The sequence below is a fragment of the Henckelia pumila genome, chromosome 4 (assembly GCF_033568475.1).
Source record: "Henckelia pumila isolate YLH828 chromosome 4, ASM3356847v2, whole genome shotgun sequence".
In the NCBI taxonomy this organism is placed as follows: Eukaryota; Viridiplantae; Streptophyta; class Magnoliopsida; order Lamiales; family Gesneriaceae; genus Henckelia; species Henckelia pumila.
This window is the reverse complement of record NC_133123.1, coordinates 2524413-2546924: the sequence shown is the minus strand read 5'-3', so window position 1 is coordinate 2546924 and position 22512 is coordinate 2524413. Positions and strand designations below refer to the sequence as shown.

Here is a 22512-nt window from a genome sequence, read left to right as displayed (position 1 = left end):
TGGGCCAGTCTATGAGTTTTTGGGCCCATTGGGCCAGTGTAAGTGTTATTGGGCTTGGTAAAATTTTTAATGGGCTTTATTAATTTAATTGGGCTTAGAATAATTATTTGGGCTTAAGGTTTGAAATAATGGGCTTAAGTATGTTAATGGGCCAGATTTAAGTTAATGGGCTTGTGTGTAGGGCCAGCAGTCCAGGACCATCCCTGAGAAAATTTGCATGTGTCCTGAATATATATTTAATTATTTTTATGCATTTAAGTTATTTTAATATTTATACGTTAGTAAGAAATTAAATTAAATATATATGATGGACACATATTTTATTCAAGTACATGCATTCATGAAATATTATTTTATGCATGATTTAATGTTAAATTGAGCAATAAAATATTTTATGTTGGAAGTTGAAGTAGTGTGACAATTTAAGGGGGATTCGTCCCCATATGATTGAAGGGCAGTTTACTGCCAATTTAATGAGGTGATTCGTCACCGGCCACGTACGTAGGTTTCCACGCTGATCAGTATTTAATGTATGATTTAAGGTTACACTACGGATACAACCATGCGATGTTAGAAAATGAATTGCTCAATAATGTTATGTATTAAGTTATGTATGTTTATTTAAGTTAAGTATGTTATGAAATTTTAAGCATGCTCATTCATGTATATGTATGTATTAGTATTAAATTGGTTTAAATTATTTTAAACCCTTGTTATGTTAGCATGTTGGGCCTCTAGGCTCACTACACTGGTATGGTGCAGGTGAGTACGTTGAGGATGACGTTGTACCCACCGGAGGCGAGGACGTATGAGCATGCATGCAGTGGCCCCGTGACCGTGAAATATTCTGAGTCGCTATGCATGATATTGTTTTTGTCAGAATGATACATTTTTATTATTTTCAGTTGCTCTAGAATATTTATTTAATATTTTCAGTGCATGCAAACTTTTATTTATTTATGCAGTATATTTTTAATTAATGTTTGACTCAGATATTTATTATATTTTTAAGAATGCATTTTTATTTAAGTATTTAATTGGTTATTCATTTTAAATACCTTTATTCGGTGCATATATGTATGGGCATATATGTACATATTATATTTAGTAAGTATAAAAAAAAAATTTTCCGCATATTTATTTATTATAGAGTTAGGGTCGTTTCATTATATCTATTGTATAAACGTACGAATTTTTGTTGGGAGTGAATTCCATGGTTTTTTGGCAGTTTGATGAAGAAAAATGGAGTTAGCTGCTAAACACTTTAACACAAAGTTAATTGGCATTCTATTGTTTTGTTTTGAATTTTAGTTAAATTTTTTAAAATGTAAAATCACAAACACGGAACAATAAACATCTATCTATATTTTTATAAATACTAGTAAACAGCACGTGCGATGCACGTTGTGAGACTTTATTTATACAATATATTTATTTATTATATTTTATAATTATTGAGATTTTCACGGCCTCATAATAAAAATCAAATAAACTTTAATTATTAATTATGAAAATCAACTGAAATAATACAATGATTTTTTTTTTCACTTTTAATCATGTTAATGGTGAATTTGTATTTTCAATCCTGTAACTTGAATGTTTTCATTTTTAGTCATATTACGATGCATTTTTATTTTAATCATGTCACTTGTATATTGTTTTTATTTCGATCATTTAACTCGCATGTTTTTTTTTTTTGTTATGTTGTGGTATATATATTTTCATATAGTCATGTAACTTGTATATTATTTTTATTTTTTGTCATTTAACTTGTATTATATCTCTATATATTTTTATATGACCTTACTTATAGTATAAATAAAATGGCTAATTTGTTATTTCACAATGATAAAATTTTACCTTTTTATTCAAACTTTTAGATAGGTAATAGATAATTGATAGATAGATTTCACAATGATAAAATTTTATCCTTTTTATTCACATTTTTAGGTAGGTAATAGATTTAATTTATACTCATACATTAATTTCGTAAATATATGTTTTTAACTCTAACTTTTAAAAAAAAAAAAAAAACTCTAACTTTTAATATTATTACCGTAAATTTTAGTTTTGTTCTTTTCAAGATTTATATTCTTATATTTTTTTTAATTCTAACTTTTTATATTAATACCGTAAGTTTTAGTTTTTTCTTTGTTTTTTTCAAAATTTATTTATCTATTTGATTAACTGCAACTCAATTAAGCCACAAACTAAAATTTAACTTATTCTTATATATTTTTATATTGCCTAACATTACATAAGGTGTAAAATAAATAAAAACAAATTGTGAAAAATGAAAAAAATGGTTCTTTTCAGAAAATAATATTTAAAAAATAAATTATGTAATGATATTAATGGACGCATTAGTTGTAATTTAATAAAGGTGTATAATGTATTTTTGGATATTAATATTTACATGTAATATAATATAAATATTTATTTACTTTTATGCCTTAACTTAAATTTTTTTTTTTACTTTTATATCTCTATATATTTTTATATGACCTTACTTATAGTGTAAATAAAATGACAAAGTTGTTATTTCACAATGATAAAACTCTATCCTTTTATTCATACTTTTAGATAAGTAAGGTAATAGATTATTAAATATACATGATTTTTTTTTAATAATTTCAGTGAGAATATTTTTTATTTTCCAAACATACATATATATATATATATATATATATATATATATATTCACTTAATATATCAATTTTTATATTTTTAAAGCATTATGTAGAAAATCTCCATATATACAATGAATCGAAATAATACACAATCTAAGGACAAAATAAAAAATTTAGAGTGAAAATATTTATTATGTTAATTGTTTTAGATTGAAATAATACACAATCTAATAAAATAAATATTTATTATCTTTAATAATTTTAATAAATAGAAATTTTTATTTTTCAAGATCTAATCATTTTTATGTTAATCGAAATAATTCACAATATAATAAAATAAATATTTATTATCTTTAATAATTTTAATGAAAAATACATGGATGAAATGAAAAAAAATAATATAATAACATATGAAATTTATGTATAACAAATTTTGTGACAATTTGACACAATTAATAGTAGAAATAGAGTAAAGTGGAAGTTATAGGCTAATGAACAAATTTAAAATGTGAAAAAATAAAAGAAAATAGGCTAATGAACAAATTAATTAAAAAAAACTCTTAATTAATCTCATTATTAATTTAAATAAAATAATTTATATTTAATTTTTAATAGTATTGCTGCTCAAATTTCATATAATAACATATGTTTATGTATAACAATTTTTTTTTGATAATTTGACACAATTAATAGTAGAAAGAGAGTAAATTGAAAGTTATAAAATTAAATAGACTCCATTTAAATGAAAGTTATATGTGAGAAATTATTACACCTAATTATTTTGTGTATTTTTCCATCTTTGTTTTTTTTTTTTGTCATTTTACTTATATAACCCTCATTATTATTTAATATATATAGAACAAAAAGGTAAACATGTATGTATATAGACAATGAACAAACCTTACTCCTACATTTATACTTTTATAATAAAATAATTTTTTAAAAATACTATATAATTTTTACTATAATAATTTATTTATTTTGCAAGACTTTTTATTAATATATATACAATTTCAAACAAATTTGGATTTTTGATTTTTTTTATATTTATTTAAAATAATATAGTCTAACTGTTACACATCATAAGAAATTTGAGCAGCAATATTGTTAAAAATTCAATATAAATTATTTTTATTTAATTTAATAATGAGATTAATTAAGTGTTTTTTTAATTGATTTGTTCATTAATTAGCCTATTTTCTTTTTATTTTTTTTTCTTATTTTAAATTTGTTCATTAGCATATAACTTCCACTTTACTCATTATTATATAATTTATATAGAACAAAAGGGTAAATATGTATATAGACAATGAAAAAACGTTACTCCTACATTCATACTTTTATAGTAAAAAATAAATTTTTTGAAAATACTATATAATTTTTACTATAATCATTTATTTATTTTGCAAGACTTTTTATTAATATACTATTTGAAACAAATTTGGATTTTTGAATTTTTTTTTCTATTTATTTAAAATATTTTATCAGAATTTGTCAAAATGCTATAAAAAAATTTTACGAGTAAAAATTATTTTGGTACATGAACTATTGATAAAATGTCAAATTGGTACATGAACTATTGAAAATGGTTTAATTGGTATATGATCAAACTCAAAAGTCAATTTTGCAATTTACTTAAGTTGCTTTTAAGTTGAATATTGTTATTAAATTGATTAATTGAACTACATACATATTTTTATCTTTTAAATTATTATATTAATTATAATTGTAAATATAAATTTATATTTACTAATTACTATACTATAAAAAGAAGATTATATATAAAGTATACGAAAAAGTATTCAACATAAAATTTGTAGATCATAAATGAAAAGACACACACATATATATCATTTTTATTTTGATTAATATAAATAATAATATTATAACATAGATAAACCTAAAAATATCTTTTATTATATATTTTTAATATATATTATTTTTGAGTATATAATTTATCAATCATTATATATATGTGTATGTACATGTTTGTATTAATTAATATTTACAATGTTTCGTACAATAAGTACGATCCCTTGTTTATAATATAAAATTTAAATAAATATAAATTTATAGTTATAATTCTATTAGTAAAATAATTTTGAAAAATAAAATGTGTATCTATTTTAACTTAACAAAAATATTAGACTTTAAAATAATGTATATAAAGGGTAAAATTGACTTTATAAATTGATTATGTATCAATTAAACCATTTTCAATAGTTCATGTACCAATTTGAAATTTTACCAATAGTTCGTGTATCAAAATGAATTTTACTCTAATTTTTACCATAAATATTTATTAATTTTTCAAAACTTTTAATATAATTTTTCGGTTACAATAATCTATTCTTTGATCGAATATTATTACAAAATTTTATATTGGAATATTGAAAATACATGGATGAAATGAAAAAAATCATATAATAACATATGAAATTTATGTGTAACAAATTTTGTGACAATTTGGCACAATTAATAGTAGAAAGGGAGTAAAATGAAAGTTATAGGTTAATGAATAAATTTAAAATGTGAAAAAAATTAAAAGAAAATAGGCTAATGAACAAATTAATTAAAAAAATAATCTTAATTAATCTCATTACTAATTTAAATAAAAATAATTTATATTTAATTTTTAACAATATTGCTGCTCAATTTTTTTTATGGTGTGTAACCGTTAGACATTCGATTTGTGTCATTTAATAGTCAATAAACATTTGGATTTTTTTCACCTTTCAAAAGTAAAATAGTTTACATTATAAAAATATTAGCCAAATATTGTGTGTGAAATTTTATATTATATAGTATACATAGTTTATCAATAATTAACTTTGAGATAATAATTAGATATAAATGAAAAGTTAAATCCATATTCATTACTTTGCAATAAATCACCTCCTAAGGTCTGACTAAATTTTTAATCCTTTTTTGCCCTTGTTTTTTACCTCATTTTTCCATAATTGCCCATAAATATTTTTTGATTCCTACACAATTTGAGGGCAAAGTTATAAATTCACAATGAAAAACTTTGCCCACCAAGGATAATATGAACATTTGAAAGTTAATTTGTTCAATGGGTCAGAAATACATTAACATAAGAACATATCAGTTAGCATTAGGGTTACAATCTTTATAATATAATATAAAGTACAAATTTAAAAATAATATAGATAGTATAAAAATACAAAATTTAAGAATTATTTAAAATGTAAAATCTTAACTCGTGCCAAGTAATATGCCCTCAGTTCTCGCAATCAAAGGGAATAAATGTACTTGTCCAATAGAGTTTTATAATTGTGCACGCCATCGCAAATATAATTGAATAAGGTTAAGGTTTTTTTTTTGTTTTTTGTTTTTGGAACTCTCTTTACTTCTTAAGGTTTAGGTTGATTGCCAAAACCTCAACATGAAAAAAGAAAGAAAATTTTACCACGGTTAACGGATGGCATCATCTTCCCTATAACCAAGATTCTTGCAGGGTTGCCTTCAGCTTGGATGACGAGGAGACAAGAATTCTTGCATCAGCATGGCAAGTAAACTACTGAATAATCTGAATTTACTAACCTCAATTCATTCCGATCGTGGCAACTGGCAAGTCAAACTTCCCAGTACTGGGATATCTATCTCCAAAAACTTTCATATATACAGAGTGTACGTATTTTCCAGGTTATTTGCTTACAGTGATGGTGTGGGCCATTTTATGGCGTGTCGTCTACAGTGTGTACAATTGAATGAACCAATCTAGTGTTTTTATAATTATAGATGGCATTTAACCATTTGAGCTTATGACTATGAACTTGCCTTACGAGTCTGAGCCACAGAAGCCATTACACGCAACCGACTAGCAATTTCTGAGAAAGATGGCCGTGCAGCAGGATTTGGGGACCAACACTGTTCCATTAATCTTCTCCATTCTGGATCGCAGTAGCTTGGAATGGTTGGCCTCAGTGTGTTATTCACAATGCCTCCTGCAAGATAGCCGTGAATCATGTTAGGTTAGATTGCACTCGGATGGATGGATGGATTTCAATTGTATTTTATAATTAATAATGTAGAAATAAATCAAATTTTAAATTCATACACTACTTATTTATAAGTTAGTCATATAAAATAGAATGTATTTGAAATGAAAAGAGTAGACTTGAAGTTCAGGGTAATGCTTCTCTAAACAACAAAAATATATTTGAAATGACAATCTTGTAGAATTCATTAAAGAGCTATCATATCAGAATCTCACATGGAATTAGGCATTCAGAAAATGGATACAGGTGCAGGCCTATTCAAGGGCTAGACTAGGCTTCGAGATCACAAAATTTGTATAAATATCTAGTATTTTATTATCCCTTATGGTATATTAAATTAATCATGTATTTGATATATTAAGATACATAAAAATGATTTTTTTAACACGCAATTTGTGATTTGTATTTAGTTTAGTTCACCCAAAAATAAAATCATAATCCGGTCCTAAATGGATCTGAGAGAAATCAAAGAATGTATAAAACTGCAACCACAAAAACAAAATCACATAAAGTTGTCAAAGTGATAGCCAGAGGTGCGAATTCAATATTTAGAACCCAATATTCATGGTGATGGTTGAAATCACAAACCTATGATAGCCCCATAATGCATGTTTGCATAAGGCTCCTCTCCAGTGAGTATCTCCCACAGGACAATACCAAATGAAAAGGCATCGACCTGTTAAATGAATAATAAAAATCCAGTGAACACAAATAACGATAAAAAATTTCTTTAATAATAAAGTAGCAGGAAAATTAAATAACTCTTATTTTACAAATTTCAACAAAACAAGAAATTTCTTCATCCATTATCTAAAATAATCTGATTGGAATATTTATCGCATCGACTTTCTGATTTCAATCATTTAAATTTTCTTAAGAAAAGATTGCATACGGTTGGTTCTGACCTTCTCAGAAACTTTGATGCTACCACCATTTAACAGCTCTGGAGCCATCCACGGAAGAGTTCCTCTAACTCCACCAGAAACCAAGGTGTTCCTCTTAATTTTTGATAGACCAAAATCGCCTACCTGACAAATGCATGGCAACATCTGAATTCAATCAGATACCTCATTAATTGGGCTGAAATGAATATTAAATACATCCTTTTAAGATGACTTTGAAAACCTAAATTCCGTTAATTTATACAAACATAATAATTCATTATTCACAAACATCTAGCTGAAAGATAAGGTCATATCACTAGCCATCTATTTGAACAAATAATTGTCAATTGGACAACCTTGCATATAGGTCTCGACAGATCTTTCAAGTTAACAAGCAAATTGTCACATTTGAGATCAAAGTGCACTATATTCTTTGAATGCAAATACTCCATTCCAAATGCCGCATCCATTGCAATTATGAGCCGCTTTCGACGATCAAGATGCCTGCAAGGGCATCAAGCATAATCCACCATATTAGTCTAAGCCAAAAGAGAGTATGTTTAGGTGGTAATGTTAACAGATGGTTTGCAAACAAAGTTTAACGATAATATATGTCAGCAGTACCTATCTTTCCGAAGTAAGACCTGTCTTAAAGATCCATCAACCATGTATTCTGTCACGGTAGCCAACGTCCCCCCTGGTCCATCTTGTTCAACACCATAAAATGCAACCACATTTGGGTGGTGAAGCTTTGAGAGAATTCCAGCTTCCTTCCAGAAGTCAAAGGTCTGAAAGTAGGAAAATGTTAATAGCCATTTCTGCAAGCACGAAAAAAACAGTGCATGCAAAAGCAACATGGATCCCTTCAATTTGCTTACAACTTCTAAGCATTGGTTAAAATTTTGACGAATTAGCTAGTACTCGTCCACTTGTAACATGCAACAGTCCAAAGCATATATAGGAAAAAACATGATTCTGTGTATAATGCGTCAAGGGAGATTACCAATCTCTCTTTTTCTGATTGTCGACCAGTAAAGCAACTCTTTTTTATTCGCTTGATTGCTACATCTGAGCCTCTCCATTTTCCATGATATACAGTCCCAAATGTGCCTGAACCAAGTTCCCTCAATTCCTCAAGATCGGTATTTTTTATAATCTGAAAATCAAAAGCTACAAGGTTAAGAAACTACAATTGATTGACGGATTCATTGAGTCAAATAACTGCGTGAAACTACATAAAAGCAAGACATTCCATATTATAATACAGATATTGGCACAAACCTGCAATGAGTGTATATCAAAATCCACTAGCGAGGGATCAAAATGAGGTAAGCTGATATTTCCATCCTAGAACATTGTTAATATTGAGAAACATTCCATAGAAAAAAGCTGTACTCAGTAAAGATCCCTATTTTCCATGATTCAACAAAAAGACAATACCTCATAGTCTGAGTCTTCAATTTTTGTATTATTATCCATCAAATCATCGTATTGCAATCCTTCACTGTTGTTTCCTTTTGATACGTTGTAGTTGGAACTAAGTGCTACTGAGACTGCTTCATCTCCACAAGGCAAGCCTTTCTGATCATCTTCACCATATTTCTGCTGCACTTCCACGTGACTAGAAGGAACTCTCGCCAGAGGTAGGAAGTTATAATTTAACAGGGCTTCCTCTTCAACTTTCGTAAGGCCAGAGGAAAGACCATGGTCCTGATCAATAAGAGAAACATCCCTTCTCCCAAATTGATCCCCTGCCAGTCTCTGGAAGAAGGACCAATGTTTAGGGTCATGGTTTTCTATATTCACACTCACACCAGCACAATCTTTCTGAAGAGGACCAGTATCAGAAAAAATAGCTTTTGAAAAAATTTCAGAAAGTAGATCACCAGAGAATGGGTCATCGATATCATTTATTATGTCTCTCTGTGCAGTTGTGGGAGCACCAACGTCGAGTTTTTCATGAGCTATGGTTTGTGTAGAAGGTTGCGAATTCCCATTAGCATCAGATGCAACGGAATGATTGCCGACTGCTCCATTGAAGCAATCAGTTGTGGGATCTTGAGATGGTTGTATTGAATCCTCATGCCTCACAGTAGGGAGCTTTAGACCAGTTTCTGCCTCTGAAACAAGAACTTGATTTTCAAGCATGGGACCTTTAATATCAATAGTATCTTCTTGACTCAGCTTTTTGTTCCAGGTAAGTTCATGATCGAGTGTTTCACGTTCCACAGGGAAGGGCTTTTCATTAGAAATTAATGTCTTCACAAAAGTATCTACATTCCCAGTTCGAGATTTTTCATCATACTCCATGATTAAATCCTGCAGTGCAGCGTCATTTTGTGACTGGTTAACAAAAAACTGCGAACTGTATGAATCATCTGACTTCGATATTCTGCTGAGCAACTCTGCCTGCTCTCGAGGAATACGTTCAGAATAAAAGCCCCGTTGAGGACACGAAGACTCAAAGTAGCTCAAGGTGGCAGGATCAGACACTGAATTTATTAATTCTGGGGCAGGGGGAATATTGGAGACGTGACAATTCTCATAGGATTCAGGAAGTCCAGATGGATCAACAACATCAGAAGTTTCTGAGACCTGCACAGATTCCATGGGGGTCCCGTCACTCCATAATATCTTTGACGAAAGTTCACCATCCAGTTTAGAGGCCACCGGAGATGGCTCTTCAAAAAGAAAACTAGATTTTGAGCTGCAACTTTGCATCTGTGAAGAAACAAATTGGTCACTAACCGGTACTTGATTAATGGCACTATCGGTAGGAGTTGAACCATTAGCTTCTAATTTTCCTTCCTTTTCTTGCAATTGTGTGCCCTGCGCTCTTGAGCTTCTAACAGTTTTCCCCTCAAGTGCTTGTTGTTGATGATAAATAGGTCCACAAGAAGATTGTGGATCCCCATTCTGAGTCTGAGGCAGTATATTATAAGGGGGATGCAGATTGTAGCCAGATGGTGGAGAATATTGCTTGACTTCATCATGTTGTGAAGTTTGACCATGAAAGAAGAGCAAATCATCTTCATCAACTTTAGAGGAAATTGGTAGAATAAATTTTGAAGATTCAGTTGCCACTGATGGGACAAGGATGCCAGCTGAATTTAAGTTGCTAACCGCTAAAAATTCAGTCCCAATCCTACCTGTCTCCCTCTCAATGTTCAGTGCTTCCGAGTCATTTAAATTATTGCCAGAAAAGCCTGTCGGACCACTTAGTTTTGAGCCTTTTTCCATTCTACCGTCCATTCCATTAATGGCAACTAAATATTTCATCTCAGAATCACTATCAGAGTTGGCTAGAGTGAGATGAGTATCATCCAAATCCCCAAAAGAGAGCAGAAACATTCGAAGCTTTTGTGAACCTTTTCCATCTTCTAATATATTGCACTCCTCCATCATGTTTAACAGATCCTCATCGCTCGATACAGAAACTAGTGCATCAAGCTCCTCCCCAGGAAGCTGGTATTTTATGGTGTGTGTTTCACCATAAATTTCAGTAGTTTTCAGCCACAATTCTTGCCATGTAATGTCCCTCCTTATCCGGATGATGCGTGTTTCACCCCCAACATATCTGAGCTTTCCATCACTAGGTCGAGGTAGGATTTTACCAGCAAAACTGCAGAGAATCTTAAGCTTTGTTGATGAGGTACCAGATTCTCCAGATGAAGAATTCATAAGTTTATAGTTACCGTTAAACTCTGATGATATGTGTGGCACTGATTGCATAGATAGCAAAGAGCTGCCATTAACCTTTTCTGCAAGTAAAGATGAATTCTTACGCTCTAATTCTCTTGAACCTTTTTCTCCAGTGGAAATCATGGAAATATCTGAACCACTTTCAGAGCCAGTACGACTTATTCCTAAAATGCTTTTTAGCTCCAAGTATCGAGGTGCATGACTAGGATCCTCAGAGACATTTGGAATAAACGGCCTTCTAGGATTTACCCTGTCACGCATAAATTCAAGAACAAATTCCTCACCAGTCTGTATAGAGTAATTATGAACAGGTTTAGATTCTGAAAAATAAATATCTGAAGGCTTCAAATTTGCATTTGCGTGACCAGAAGTATCCACCGTATAAACTTGTGACTCAGGACCAAGATAATCAATTCCGAGTTGTGCAGAATTGAATTGCTCCAAATCATGAGTTTTTGATGGTTCCATATTAAAATTACAGAATTTCTCCTTGTCCAAATGCAGATTCAACTGGAAAAACTTTTGACGCCACGGTGTCGTGTGTAGCTTACAAAAGTCACGGAGAAGCACCACAATCCTCACCACAAAGAAAAGAACAAACTTGAAAACAAGTTCACTGATCTTTACGCTATACATAAATGTAAAAGTTCGATAACATTCTGGCTAATGTCGAGATACAGGAAACACTTAACAACAGCAGAGTTCCTGAAACACATTGCAAAAAAGGAATATTTGCATTAGCCTTTTGTACATGGTAAAGACTTTGATGCAGTAACTAAATACACAACAATGGGGCCCGGAGAATCCTTAAAATGCTACAAACCATGCAAGGATTATCCAATGCTCAATTCCAATTTACATCTGATTCAAAAAGCTTTAAAATTTTTGTAAAATTCCAACAAGCAATTAAAAACCATCAACACAAACACTAATTCAGACGCAATCAATAACAAAATGTTCTGGAAAAACTAGCATTGTAATATTATGCATAGAGATACACAGAAAATCATAATCAGTTGATCATCAGTTTTAGCAAGTTTTACATGAGGAGACCAATACTGTTTGAATACAATGGTTTGGACCGATAGGAACTCCACGATAGGAACATGCAAGTTATAATATTATTCACCACGATAGGAACTCCATTTTCAGGAACCAAACTCATGAACAGTAAAATATTATTGATCGAGAGAGCCTATAAGAACCGTAGTTACCAACTGATTGACAAAACAAATATATTTCTATAATTGTGCCTAAGAACAAACAAATCTTGTAGGCCCGAATTACTTCACTGTTCACTCAAGTCAAATATTGAGTTCTCGAATTTATCGAGTCGTTTATAAAAATCTTGTGGGTTTTCTAAATGAGCCCATCCTAACTTGCTAGTTTCTGAATAAAATTTTCCTTTAAAATATGCTAAGTGTTCGATCTCCCATAATTTTAAAATCCAAATAAACAAACTTGGAATTGATTTTGCTTTAAAAAATATTTTACTCTATTAGCTGATTGAATCAAATAAATTAAATAAATAATATAACATTACATAAAGCACAAAGAGATTTAAAAATCCTAAAGATAGGTTGCCCACTGAATAAAATTTGCTTTAATAAAACAAAACTATAAATTCCAATAACACATGAATAAAAATCCAAGGCCCACGAATTAAGATTTCTACATTCCCACCATCCCTGACTGTCTCATGCATTTACTCAACTTCATTTTTATTTGAAGTATTACCTGGAGTTTAACAACGATCAGCTAAAACCCAGTGTGAACCCTAAGTCCAAACATTAAATCGACCACGAGAATTATGATACAACTGTGAAATAACAAATACTAAATGCAGACAAAATGTCGGAATGCCAAAAGAAAAAGTGTTCTGCTACATGTGAACGGGGGTATACACATTGGATTACACGTTGCATTTGAAATTACATAATTATCTTACATGCATTTTTGATATATTTTTTCCAAATAAAACGCTGGGATAATTTTGTAAATCTCAAAGCGAATGTGTAACACTCCGTGCACATGTAGTTTCCAAAGAAAGATATCAACAAAATACAGTGAGAATCTTATCATGTAGCTAAGGAAAACAAGAGGTGACTTATGCAATGTAATACAAGCAGCATGACATCAGAAAACAGATGTCGGAGGAGTGTTGACCATTAAGAAACAAAGGCCTGCGTGCACCTTGATACATGCAGCATATGGACTAATAGTGAACCACAAGTAATTCTCAGACGCCGCAGATGCAGAATTGAACACCGGTACCGAACAATATAAGTCACGGACAATATATACATATAGTAAGAAATAAAACACATATCAACCACGTAGATATCCAATTCATGATTACGAATCCTTCCAAAAATAATACTAAAATGGAAATGGTCACATACGTTTCAAAACACTTCAACTTGTACAAGCTCAAAATTCTATTTTTTTAAAAATAAAAATAAAAATTCCTTTAACAAATAGATATATGGATAACTTAGTCAATAATTTAACACCGAACCAGTATTCATCAAAATCATTAAATTCGAAACATTAAAGAGTTTAAATCATTCCAATTCGTGAAACTTAGCTTCAAACCTGTTCTAGGAATCATCGAGCTCTGATTTATTTCCTAATCAAGCTAAAATTTGCTTTCAATTATCAGAAAATCCAAAGATACTTAAAACTTAAGTCTGCAAGTGATTACCTCAACATCAAACCATCTCCAGCACAATTGATTCAAACGAAGCTTATCTTGCTTGCAACCAACCGCGCCACATGCATCATTGATTCCGCGAACACAATTAAGGCAGAAATTCCCCGAATCTGGAGACGAGCTGTGCTTTCAGATGCAGCAATAATGGTACTCGAGTGACCAAGGGGGTGATGGTTTCATTTCTCCACGGCGCAGTGAGAGAGAGGGATTGGCTTGCATAATAAGTTAATTATCTCTCTTTTACGATAACTAATTCTTATTTTATTCATACTTTATGTATAATAGTTGAAAAATTATTAAAAATCATCATGAAAAAATTGTAACTAACACACTTATTAAATGGCATTTAAGGCATTAGGAATATATAATATCTAGTAGATGGGCCACACGTCTCTCTCGCACAGGACAATAATTTAGACTTTAGCTATCATAACTAATTTAGTCAACAATTTATTGATTAAACTTATCTATACCTTAATGATTAATTATGATCAGCAGCGCTTGGATGCTAGCTACAGCCTACAGGGCAGCGCTGCGACCTCTAATCTAATCTAATGGTTATAAAAGAGTCGTCATGTGTATTTTCTTTTATATGGATTCTTAGATTGCATTATATGACAATATTAATATATATATATATATATATATATATATATATGAATTGTGATATTTGTTATCAGTTATATGAAACAATTATCACAACATTTATTGGTGTATGATAAATCTTATATGAAATAAATACACGTTTACATTTTTTTTATATATGTTTGAATATGTCCCATGTTTTTTTTTTATTTTCTAGGGTGAAAAACCTTTCTGTTACTTTGAGACGAGAAAGTTGGAATAAAAAATAATTTAAATCTATCATTCAAATTTCTTTACATATATATATATATATATATATAAATCAATCTTCCAAACATTTTATGATGCTATTGTAATTAGAACGATTGATCTCAAATCTTGCTTAATTGTATCAACGTCCCTATCAAAAAAACACACCACATGTAAAAATAATAGTATGTTAGACGCCGAATTTCAAAAAGATTGGGAATAAAAATCTCTATCCGAGGGTGCCAGAATTTTATTTAAAAAATGAAGGAAATTTTAAGGGTTTTTTTTTTTATTTATGTCTTTTAGGTTTTTCCCTTCAAATCTTGATACACTGAGTCAATTAAAATCCTAATTATTAACATTTTCTTTAAATGTAAATTCTTCGGCACAAATATAAAACCCTAGTTTAATACATTATTTTTCTATGTAATATACAAATCAATAACCAATGTGGAATTATTCAAAATTATCATTTGCCGACAGAATACGAACGAGACCTTGATAAGTCATTTTCAATGTTTTCTCATTGAATAACTTAGCAAGAAAAAAAATGTCAAAACATTTAATTTTTTAAAATGAAATTGGTCAATACTCCATGGTAAACTTTTAATAATAATTTTTAGTTTCATTCTTGGTTTCGATGCCACGTTATTGATTTTACTTGCAAGAGACCTTATTTTCGTGGCAACTAACAAAACGACTTTTCAACGAAATTACTAATAAAATGTTAATGGACGGTTGGATTATTTGTCTTGTAAGGAATAAGGATTAGACTTTGCAATTCATGGCTTCTATATTTATACCCAAAAAAATGAATTTTATGTTTAACCAACAGTTTTAAAGGAACAGAATTAAATCCATGGCATAATTATTATGATAAGCAAAATTAAAACCCACAAAGTGTCAAAGTCACTACAAATCATCAAAGGAAGAATATTGAATATTCGTCTAAAAATTTTAGCGATACCCAATTCATTATTGGGCTAATATTTGGTGGCCATTTAAGTTTCTGATAGGTTAGGGGCCTTTTAGGCTCGGCCTTATCCATTTAAATAATAAGTCTAAATCCAAATAAGCTTTCTGGAGTAGGTCCAAGAATGGTACACCGTATTAGGAGCGAGAGGGAATGTACGAGTCTTTCGATTTCCTTGAGATCAAGCCTCAAGAGTCGAGGCTTCCCATGAAGGATCTCAAATATCACCACTTTATTATAAGGATTAGTGTATCGATACATGCGTTGCATGTTTGTATAATATTTTTTAATTAATTTGATTTATATTTAAATATGAGTAATATTATAGTTGTAAATATTATCAAAGAATGAAACTGCAATTTAAATATCGAAATTTAGAAAAAAAAAAACAAAATAAAACAAAACAAAACAAAAGAACATTAGTTCGATTTCCTTGAGATCAAGCCTCAAGAGTCGAGGCTTCCCATGAGAGATCTCAAATACCAGTGTTTTATTATAATTACCAGTGTATCGATACACGTTTTGCACGCTTGTATAATATTTTTAATTAATTTGATTTATATTCAAGTATGAGTAATATTATAATTGTAAATATTATCGAAAAATTAAACTACAATTTGAAATATCAAAATTTAAAAACAAAACAAAACGAAAAACAAAAGAACATTAGTTCGATTTCCTCGAGATCAAGCCTCGAGAGCTTCCCAAAGGGATCTCAAATACCAGCGCTTCATTATAATTACTAGTGTATTGATGCACGCGTTGCATGCTTATATAATATTTTTAAATTAATTTGATTTATATTCAAATATGAGTAATATTATAATTGTAAATATTACCGAAGAATTAAACTACAATTTGAAATATCGAAATTTAGATTGAAAAAAACAAAACAAAAGAAAACAAAATTTAAACCAAACTAGTAGGCAAATTCATTATATATATATTATATATATATATATATATATATATATATATATATATATATATATATATATTTTTTTTTATTGTTGGCCAAATAGGAGACTCATGTCATAATATTACCGTCGGAGTTTGTGTATTTGAAATTGAAATGATAGAAATAAAATATAGATAAAGAGATTTTAAAATATGAGATATTGTGGTTAAAAAATATTTTGGGAATTATGAAAAACTTCAGCAACATACCAAAAGTTAATTATAAAATGTTTAACTTCAATTAATAGTATGCACACATATATCTATATACTTTTTTTTAAAAAGACCAATCTTAGAAAATGAGTTATGACTTATGAGTTACAAGTCATCTGCATAAACTGATAAACTCTACATCGGACTATAACAGCAAAACTTGTTTATCAATGCCATATTTTTTTGTGGGGACAAGCAGAAAATAAGTGTAGAGATTTTCAAAGACTACATTGTACTCTCAAGTAAAAGTGAAAATGACAATTAAACAGTGACGTGACTTACAAAAGAAAATAAAAGAAACAGCAACTTAAATAACATGTATATGCTTCAGTATACCTCAAGATGTGAAGTCAGACTCCAATATCACAGAATGATGCAGCTGCCTTGTTCCCTATAAGAAAAACTTGGTTTATCAGAATATGAACATAAAAATAAAGCTTAATCGATACCAACAAAATTGTACGAGCCTCACTTCTTATTATCCTCGTAGCGGGTTAATGTTTCCTGAAACTTATGCCATAGAGGACCGGTTTCTTGAAGGTTTACATTCTGCGGCCCAGAAAGATAGGCCTGAACGACAAATTCCGGACTCCTTTCTCTGATGATTAATCAAGATCAACATGTTGATTCTGGATTGAAAAGAAAACAACATAATTGCAAAAATAATATTTGGTAGCATTATAAGAGAGAAGCATACCTGCTATCGTATTCTGATAACCAAGCCATATAGGCTGCACCAAAGTACATGGAAACAAAAGGTTTGGTAAGATCTTCAACCGACTCAACTTCGTAGCTTTTGTGGCCCAAGTCCCTGACATAGGACCCCGTAATTTAAGAATCCATCTCGAAAATATCAATTGAAACCTAATCAAGATTACACTTTGGAGGATTTTGTGTGTATAATCATTAGTTTTATGTGAATTCAGTGTACATACATATAAAGCCATCGTGCCGTGGGATAGTCAATTCCCATAAGTCCTGTTCTTTGCCCAATTCCATTCATGAACCGCATGCTAACCATCTCGGCGATAGCACATAAAACAAACTGTGGAAGAATTTCATACATGCACTGTTTATCAATACTGATATCCTGTCCTGTACATGGCTACGATCTAGATTTTTGCTCAAGAACTAAAGCCTAGACAAATAATCACGATACATCCAGTGTTTAAAATCTATTGAACTTAGTTAATTGGTTCTTTCATTTCCTTTATGTACTTCTTTTGTAGAAACTCAACTGGCCATATCTCACATGTTGACTTGCAATAACTTGTTGCATGATATACAAAACAGAATTTCACATAAATTTGGAAAGCAACTTGAATACCGACAGGTTTCACTCCTTTGGTACTGAAGTGCTTTCCCAAAATGATTTCTGCGACTGCCTACAAAAAATAGAACCACTATCATTATCACAACTTATCCAAGAGAATACGGAAAGATCATCAAAGTTTTCATAACTTATCCAAGAAGTAAAGGAACTATGCTGTCTGCATTCTGACCTTTAATTCGACTCGAGAAAGATAAGGGCGCCTCTCCGCGTCATGAGAGAATCGCACTTTTCCTTGTTTCTCACCAGATTTGTTCCATTCCTTGTTTACATTAGGATTATTCCACATACGCTCCATGTCTTCAGGGGAGGTTCTTGAGTCCCATGTCGTTTTGATTGGACCTGCACCTTTGCGTAGAATAAGTAAGGAGGAGTAGCTTGATTTACTAGTCATACAGATATTAACTGAAAAGATAGGAAAGGGGTTAGATTATGTGCATTCATGCACTAGCCCGTCACTTGCTGCATAGAAATAATAAATTTTGTATGTCAAGATTGTAATATCCATACAGTACTACCGAGCAGAGGCATAAATTTTACTATCCGGAATACCTTTCCTTGGAGAACCAGGATCAGACGAGGCAGAGGCTGAAGGAGCATCAGGCACAGATCCAACCCCAAAAATTTTTCTGAAAATTAGTATAGGCATAGTTCAGTAGATGATATAACCTTCAACTTTATCAGAATAAATCTACATAAGATCGAGCTGATATTAGTTATTAAAAAGCTTATCTTAGCGATTTATAAGTTTAGCATCTCCCTAAGGAGAGTAGATACCTGGATGGAAGGCTTTCCCTGACTGAGAGATACTTATTCCAGTATTGCAAAGTTGACTTGTGGGCAGCCTTCTTCATACCCCCTTTATAAGCCCTTACCATGAACTCTTCACTTCTTTCTCTAAAATACAATTATTTTTTAAATGTTAAGCTTAGGTTCAGGAAAATTTATTCGAAGGATGGCAAACAGTGCAAACGGAAAGAAAAAGTAAAAAGGGAAAAAAAAAAAAAAAAAAGGGAGAGGGATAGAAATAACTACACTGAGGAATTAATTCCCTCTTTACCAACTTACTTTTGATCGACATTTGATAGCCATTTTAAATAGGACGCAGCAAGATAAACATTCACAAAAGGCTTGTATAGAAGTTTTGAATCCACATCCATTTCATAGGTCCGGTAACCCTGATCTCTGCATGCAAACACAATTTTAACTCGTGTTCCGGTTTCAATTTGAAGATAAAGATCCAATCAGTGTCTTAGAGTAATTGGCACCTGATCAGCCATTCTGCAGTTTTAGGAGACAATTGCATGACACCAACATTGACCTCTTTGGATTTTTTGTTATACCTTGTGGCAAGAGGCTGCCTATCACTTTCAAGCTCGGCAATAGCACAAAGCATGTCCTATGAAGCACAAATAAATGACAGACTAAACACTAAGATAGAAACTGATCTAGTTTTAACTAAGTTTCTAGATCACGTTTTAATGCTAGGCTGCAAAATGGTGATAGGTTCTAAATAAAGAATTTTTTTTTTTACAAAGATACATATTCAAATGGCTAGATTATCCCATGTCTAATAATCTCAGTTAGGTTAAAATTTTATTCCCTGAACATCAACTTAACAAAATTGTTGTTTCACCATAATTGCATTTGAGTTATCGTACCGAATCTATCTGCGAGACAAAATGCCTTCGGACAATGATTCCAGCCACAGCCTGCAACGTGTCATTATTCAGAGCGCAGAGGTTAGATTTTTATTCTGGCAGAAAACTTATTTGTTGGAGGCAAGATAGCTATTTCAGTATGGTGATATCCTGATAGAGATTTGGTTGACTTTACCTTCATCTCTGTCTGTGTTAAATAAGGCTGACCATCAGGATCACGTGAGAGATGGACCTTCGATCCCTTGGTCTCTCCGACGTTGAGCCACTCTGCTTTTACATCAGGATCTGCCCACATTGAGTCCAAGTCTAGAGGATCCACACAGTCATCCCAGTATTTGAAGCTGACCGATGCCATTGTTGTAGATTCAATGAATTTTTTTCATCACATGACACCTAACAGAAGACAGCTCAACATGAATATCAGGAATCATATGAAAATTAAATTCTGAAAATTCAAACAGGTAAAATGTATCCCCTAGCATTTGATAAGATCATACTACACGTGTTTAAGCAAGTGAAGTTCAAACCGGACCTGAGAATCGAGGCTTCTGCGGAAACTTTTTGGAGAGATTATTGAAATAAATGTTTAGAAAAGAAACCAGAATTTCAAAATTTCACGAAAATAAGCAACATGACTAACCAGCAGTATATAGTCAGACAAGTATTTCGGATCATCATCCAGAATAGACATTTGAAGGCAAAATTCTCATTTATTCGGAGATCTCTTTATCATTGTTGCTTGTGCATTACTCAGATTTAGTCAAGACAATACTAATCCCAATTCCCACCAGCCTTTTTAGAACAAAAACAATTGGTAGTATCACTAGTTGTTTGCCCAAGAAATTTAAGGACACCGTGATTCTAAATACTGGCTTTTCTCAATGATTATGATGGTTTCTGGTTCTCCAAGTGATTCTCATGGCTTCGCCAACTTTTCTTCGATCACCTTGCAAACCTTTTTTCTAATTTAGAACAAGAGCCTAGAAATAACTAAGAACTTCAGAAACATTAATTAATATGTAAGGACTTTAGTTCTCCATTGATTAGGTTCGGAAGATCTGCCGTGAAATCAAGACGGGAAGAGCTGTTCAAATAACATATAATACCATTCAAGCCAAACCGCTGTTCCCTAACCCGCGCTCTGTGATCTATGCAAGAGAAGGAATATCATAAACCCTGTTCCAATGAGTAACAGGCAGGCGAATGCGAAGATCGTGAGAAAACATATACATTATATAACTATCGCAAATTGCATTACACAGTCCAGTAATTTACGAAAATACACGCGATCATCACTGCCTTGATTTCAATCGTTTGTCTTTAACAAAAATTAGCGCGTATAAGAAATGCCAACCATTTTCAAGCACTAGTTACATATATCCAAATCACCTATAAACATACGATGAATTCGACGCAAAGAACAAAGTGAAAACGATCGAGAAACCATGCACAAGGGGAGAATGGGAAAAAAAAATATAATCTGGGAAGAAGAAAAATCGCGTACCAGAGATGAAGGTGGGGAAATAATGGGGAATGGAGGTCCCCAAGAATTCTGAAAGTCCAAGTAAGAGGGCATCAAAGGGAGGGAGAAGGACAAGGGACCTTGATTACTATATATACGATTTAATAAGTAAAATTCACCCAAGAAAGAGGAGGGGAGAAAATAAAGGTGTTGTAATAAAATGGATCGAAATCCTATCAGATGAGTGATTCTGAAGAAAGGCCGTTGAATCTCATTTGACGACTGTTGGACTTTCATTTTTTTTTTTTTTTTGGCTGTTGTAGGGTCGTTGTTTTTAGGTGACACGTGAGTCCATATTTGAGGGAACGAGTCGAAGACAAATTTCATTTTTGGAAAATAACTCTAACACGTTTTATAGTATAATATTCGAGTGACTTCAAATACACATAAACAAATGACTTTTCCGAAAAAAAAAAACGGATTTTTTTGCGGGCCAATTTTATTAGAGATCGAACGAGCCCCATTAATATAGATTTTATTTTTGGTAGCAATACAATAATTCTTTTTTATTGATTTTTTTTGACTTTTTAATGTGTGATAATATCTAGTGAAAGTGAAGTTTGACCAATGCAGTTTTTAAAGGAAATATTTTTATATTACATCTTTTGCAAAATTCTGTGAATGATATTATCTACAAAATTTGTATTCTGATCTTAATGCGCTTTTCACATTCTTGTTTTTGGTAAATATTTTATGTCTGAATTGCATTCTCATTAGTAAGATTTATTTTATGTTCAATCAACATATGATATTGTCATAATTCTGATAATAAGATTGTTTGCACACAAAAATTGGCTCGAGCGGGTTGATTACAGGCGTGTCAGACACGTGAATGCCAAATGAAAATAACAAATGAAAGCAAAAATCTAACTTCTAAAACCAAGCGAAAATAAGCCCTGGTTCCGTCGTCGGTCTCAAGTTCACTGGTAAAACGCTAAAGAACTAAAATAAAGTAGAAAACGAATTATTAATAGCAACCGAATATTGATTCTTTGCTACTGAAAATTCAAAATGACAAGTGTTTGTCATACTAATCACAAAAGAAAGTGTTGTAATAGTTCGAGGAACCCA

The 22512-nt window shown here is 31.1% G+C and overlaps 2 protein-coding genes across 4 annotated transcripts; both read right to left on the bottom strand.

Annotated features, from left to right (window-relative positions):
* Positions 1–6176: 6176 nt before the first annotated feature.
* LOC140863199 (uncharacterized) lies at positions 6177–14242 on the bottom strand. Of its 2 annotated transcripts, XM_073266446.1 has the most exons (10): positions 13943–14242; positions 12976–13015; positions 8977–11943; positions 8818–8883; positions 8540–8692; positions 8161–8324; positions 7893–8040; positions 7558–7680; positions 7241–7328; positions 6177–6598 (listed from the first exon to the last, which is right to left on the bottom strand). In XM_073266446.1, exons 3-10 carry the CDS (start codon positions 11872–11874, stop codon positions 6420–6422), a joined length of 3819 nt encoding a protein of 1272 aa, XP_073122547.1. In that variant the 5' UTR covers positions 11875–11943; positions 12976–13015; positions 13943–14242; the 3' UTR covers positions 6177–6419. The 2 variants fall into 2 exon arrangements, with proteins under 2 accessions (XP_073122547.1, XP_073122546.1); XM_073266445.1 differs by lacking the exon at positions 12976–13015.
* Positions 14243–17060: 2818 nt separating this feature from the next.
* On the bottom strand, positions 17061–21580 carry LOC140866341 (uncharacterized). Of its 2 annotated transcripts, none has more exons than XM_073271315.1 (13): positions 21424–21580; positions 20095–20312; positions 19920–19970; positions 19527–19657; positions 19327–19443; positions 19036–19155; positions 18811–18887; positions 18431–18606; positions 18260–18313; positions 17864–17973; positions 17626–17739; positions 17401–17526; positions 17061–17319 (listed from the first exon to the last, which is right to left on the bottom strand). In XM_073271315.1, exons 2-13 carry the CDS (start codon positions 20272–20274, stop codon positions 17292–17294), a joined length of 1284 nt encoding a protein of 427 aa, XP_073127416.1. In that variant the 5' UTR covers positions 20275–20312; positions 21424–21580; the 3' UTR covers positions 17061–17291. The 2 variants fall into 2 exon arrangements, with proteins under 2 accessions (XP_073127416.1, XP_073127417.1); XM_073271316.1 differs by having other exon boundaries at positions 17062–17319; positions 18431–18600; positions 21424–21579.
* Positions 21581–22512: the final 932 nt, after the last annotated feature.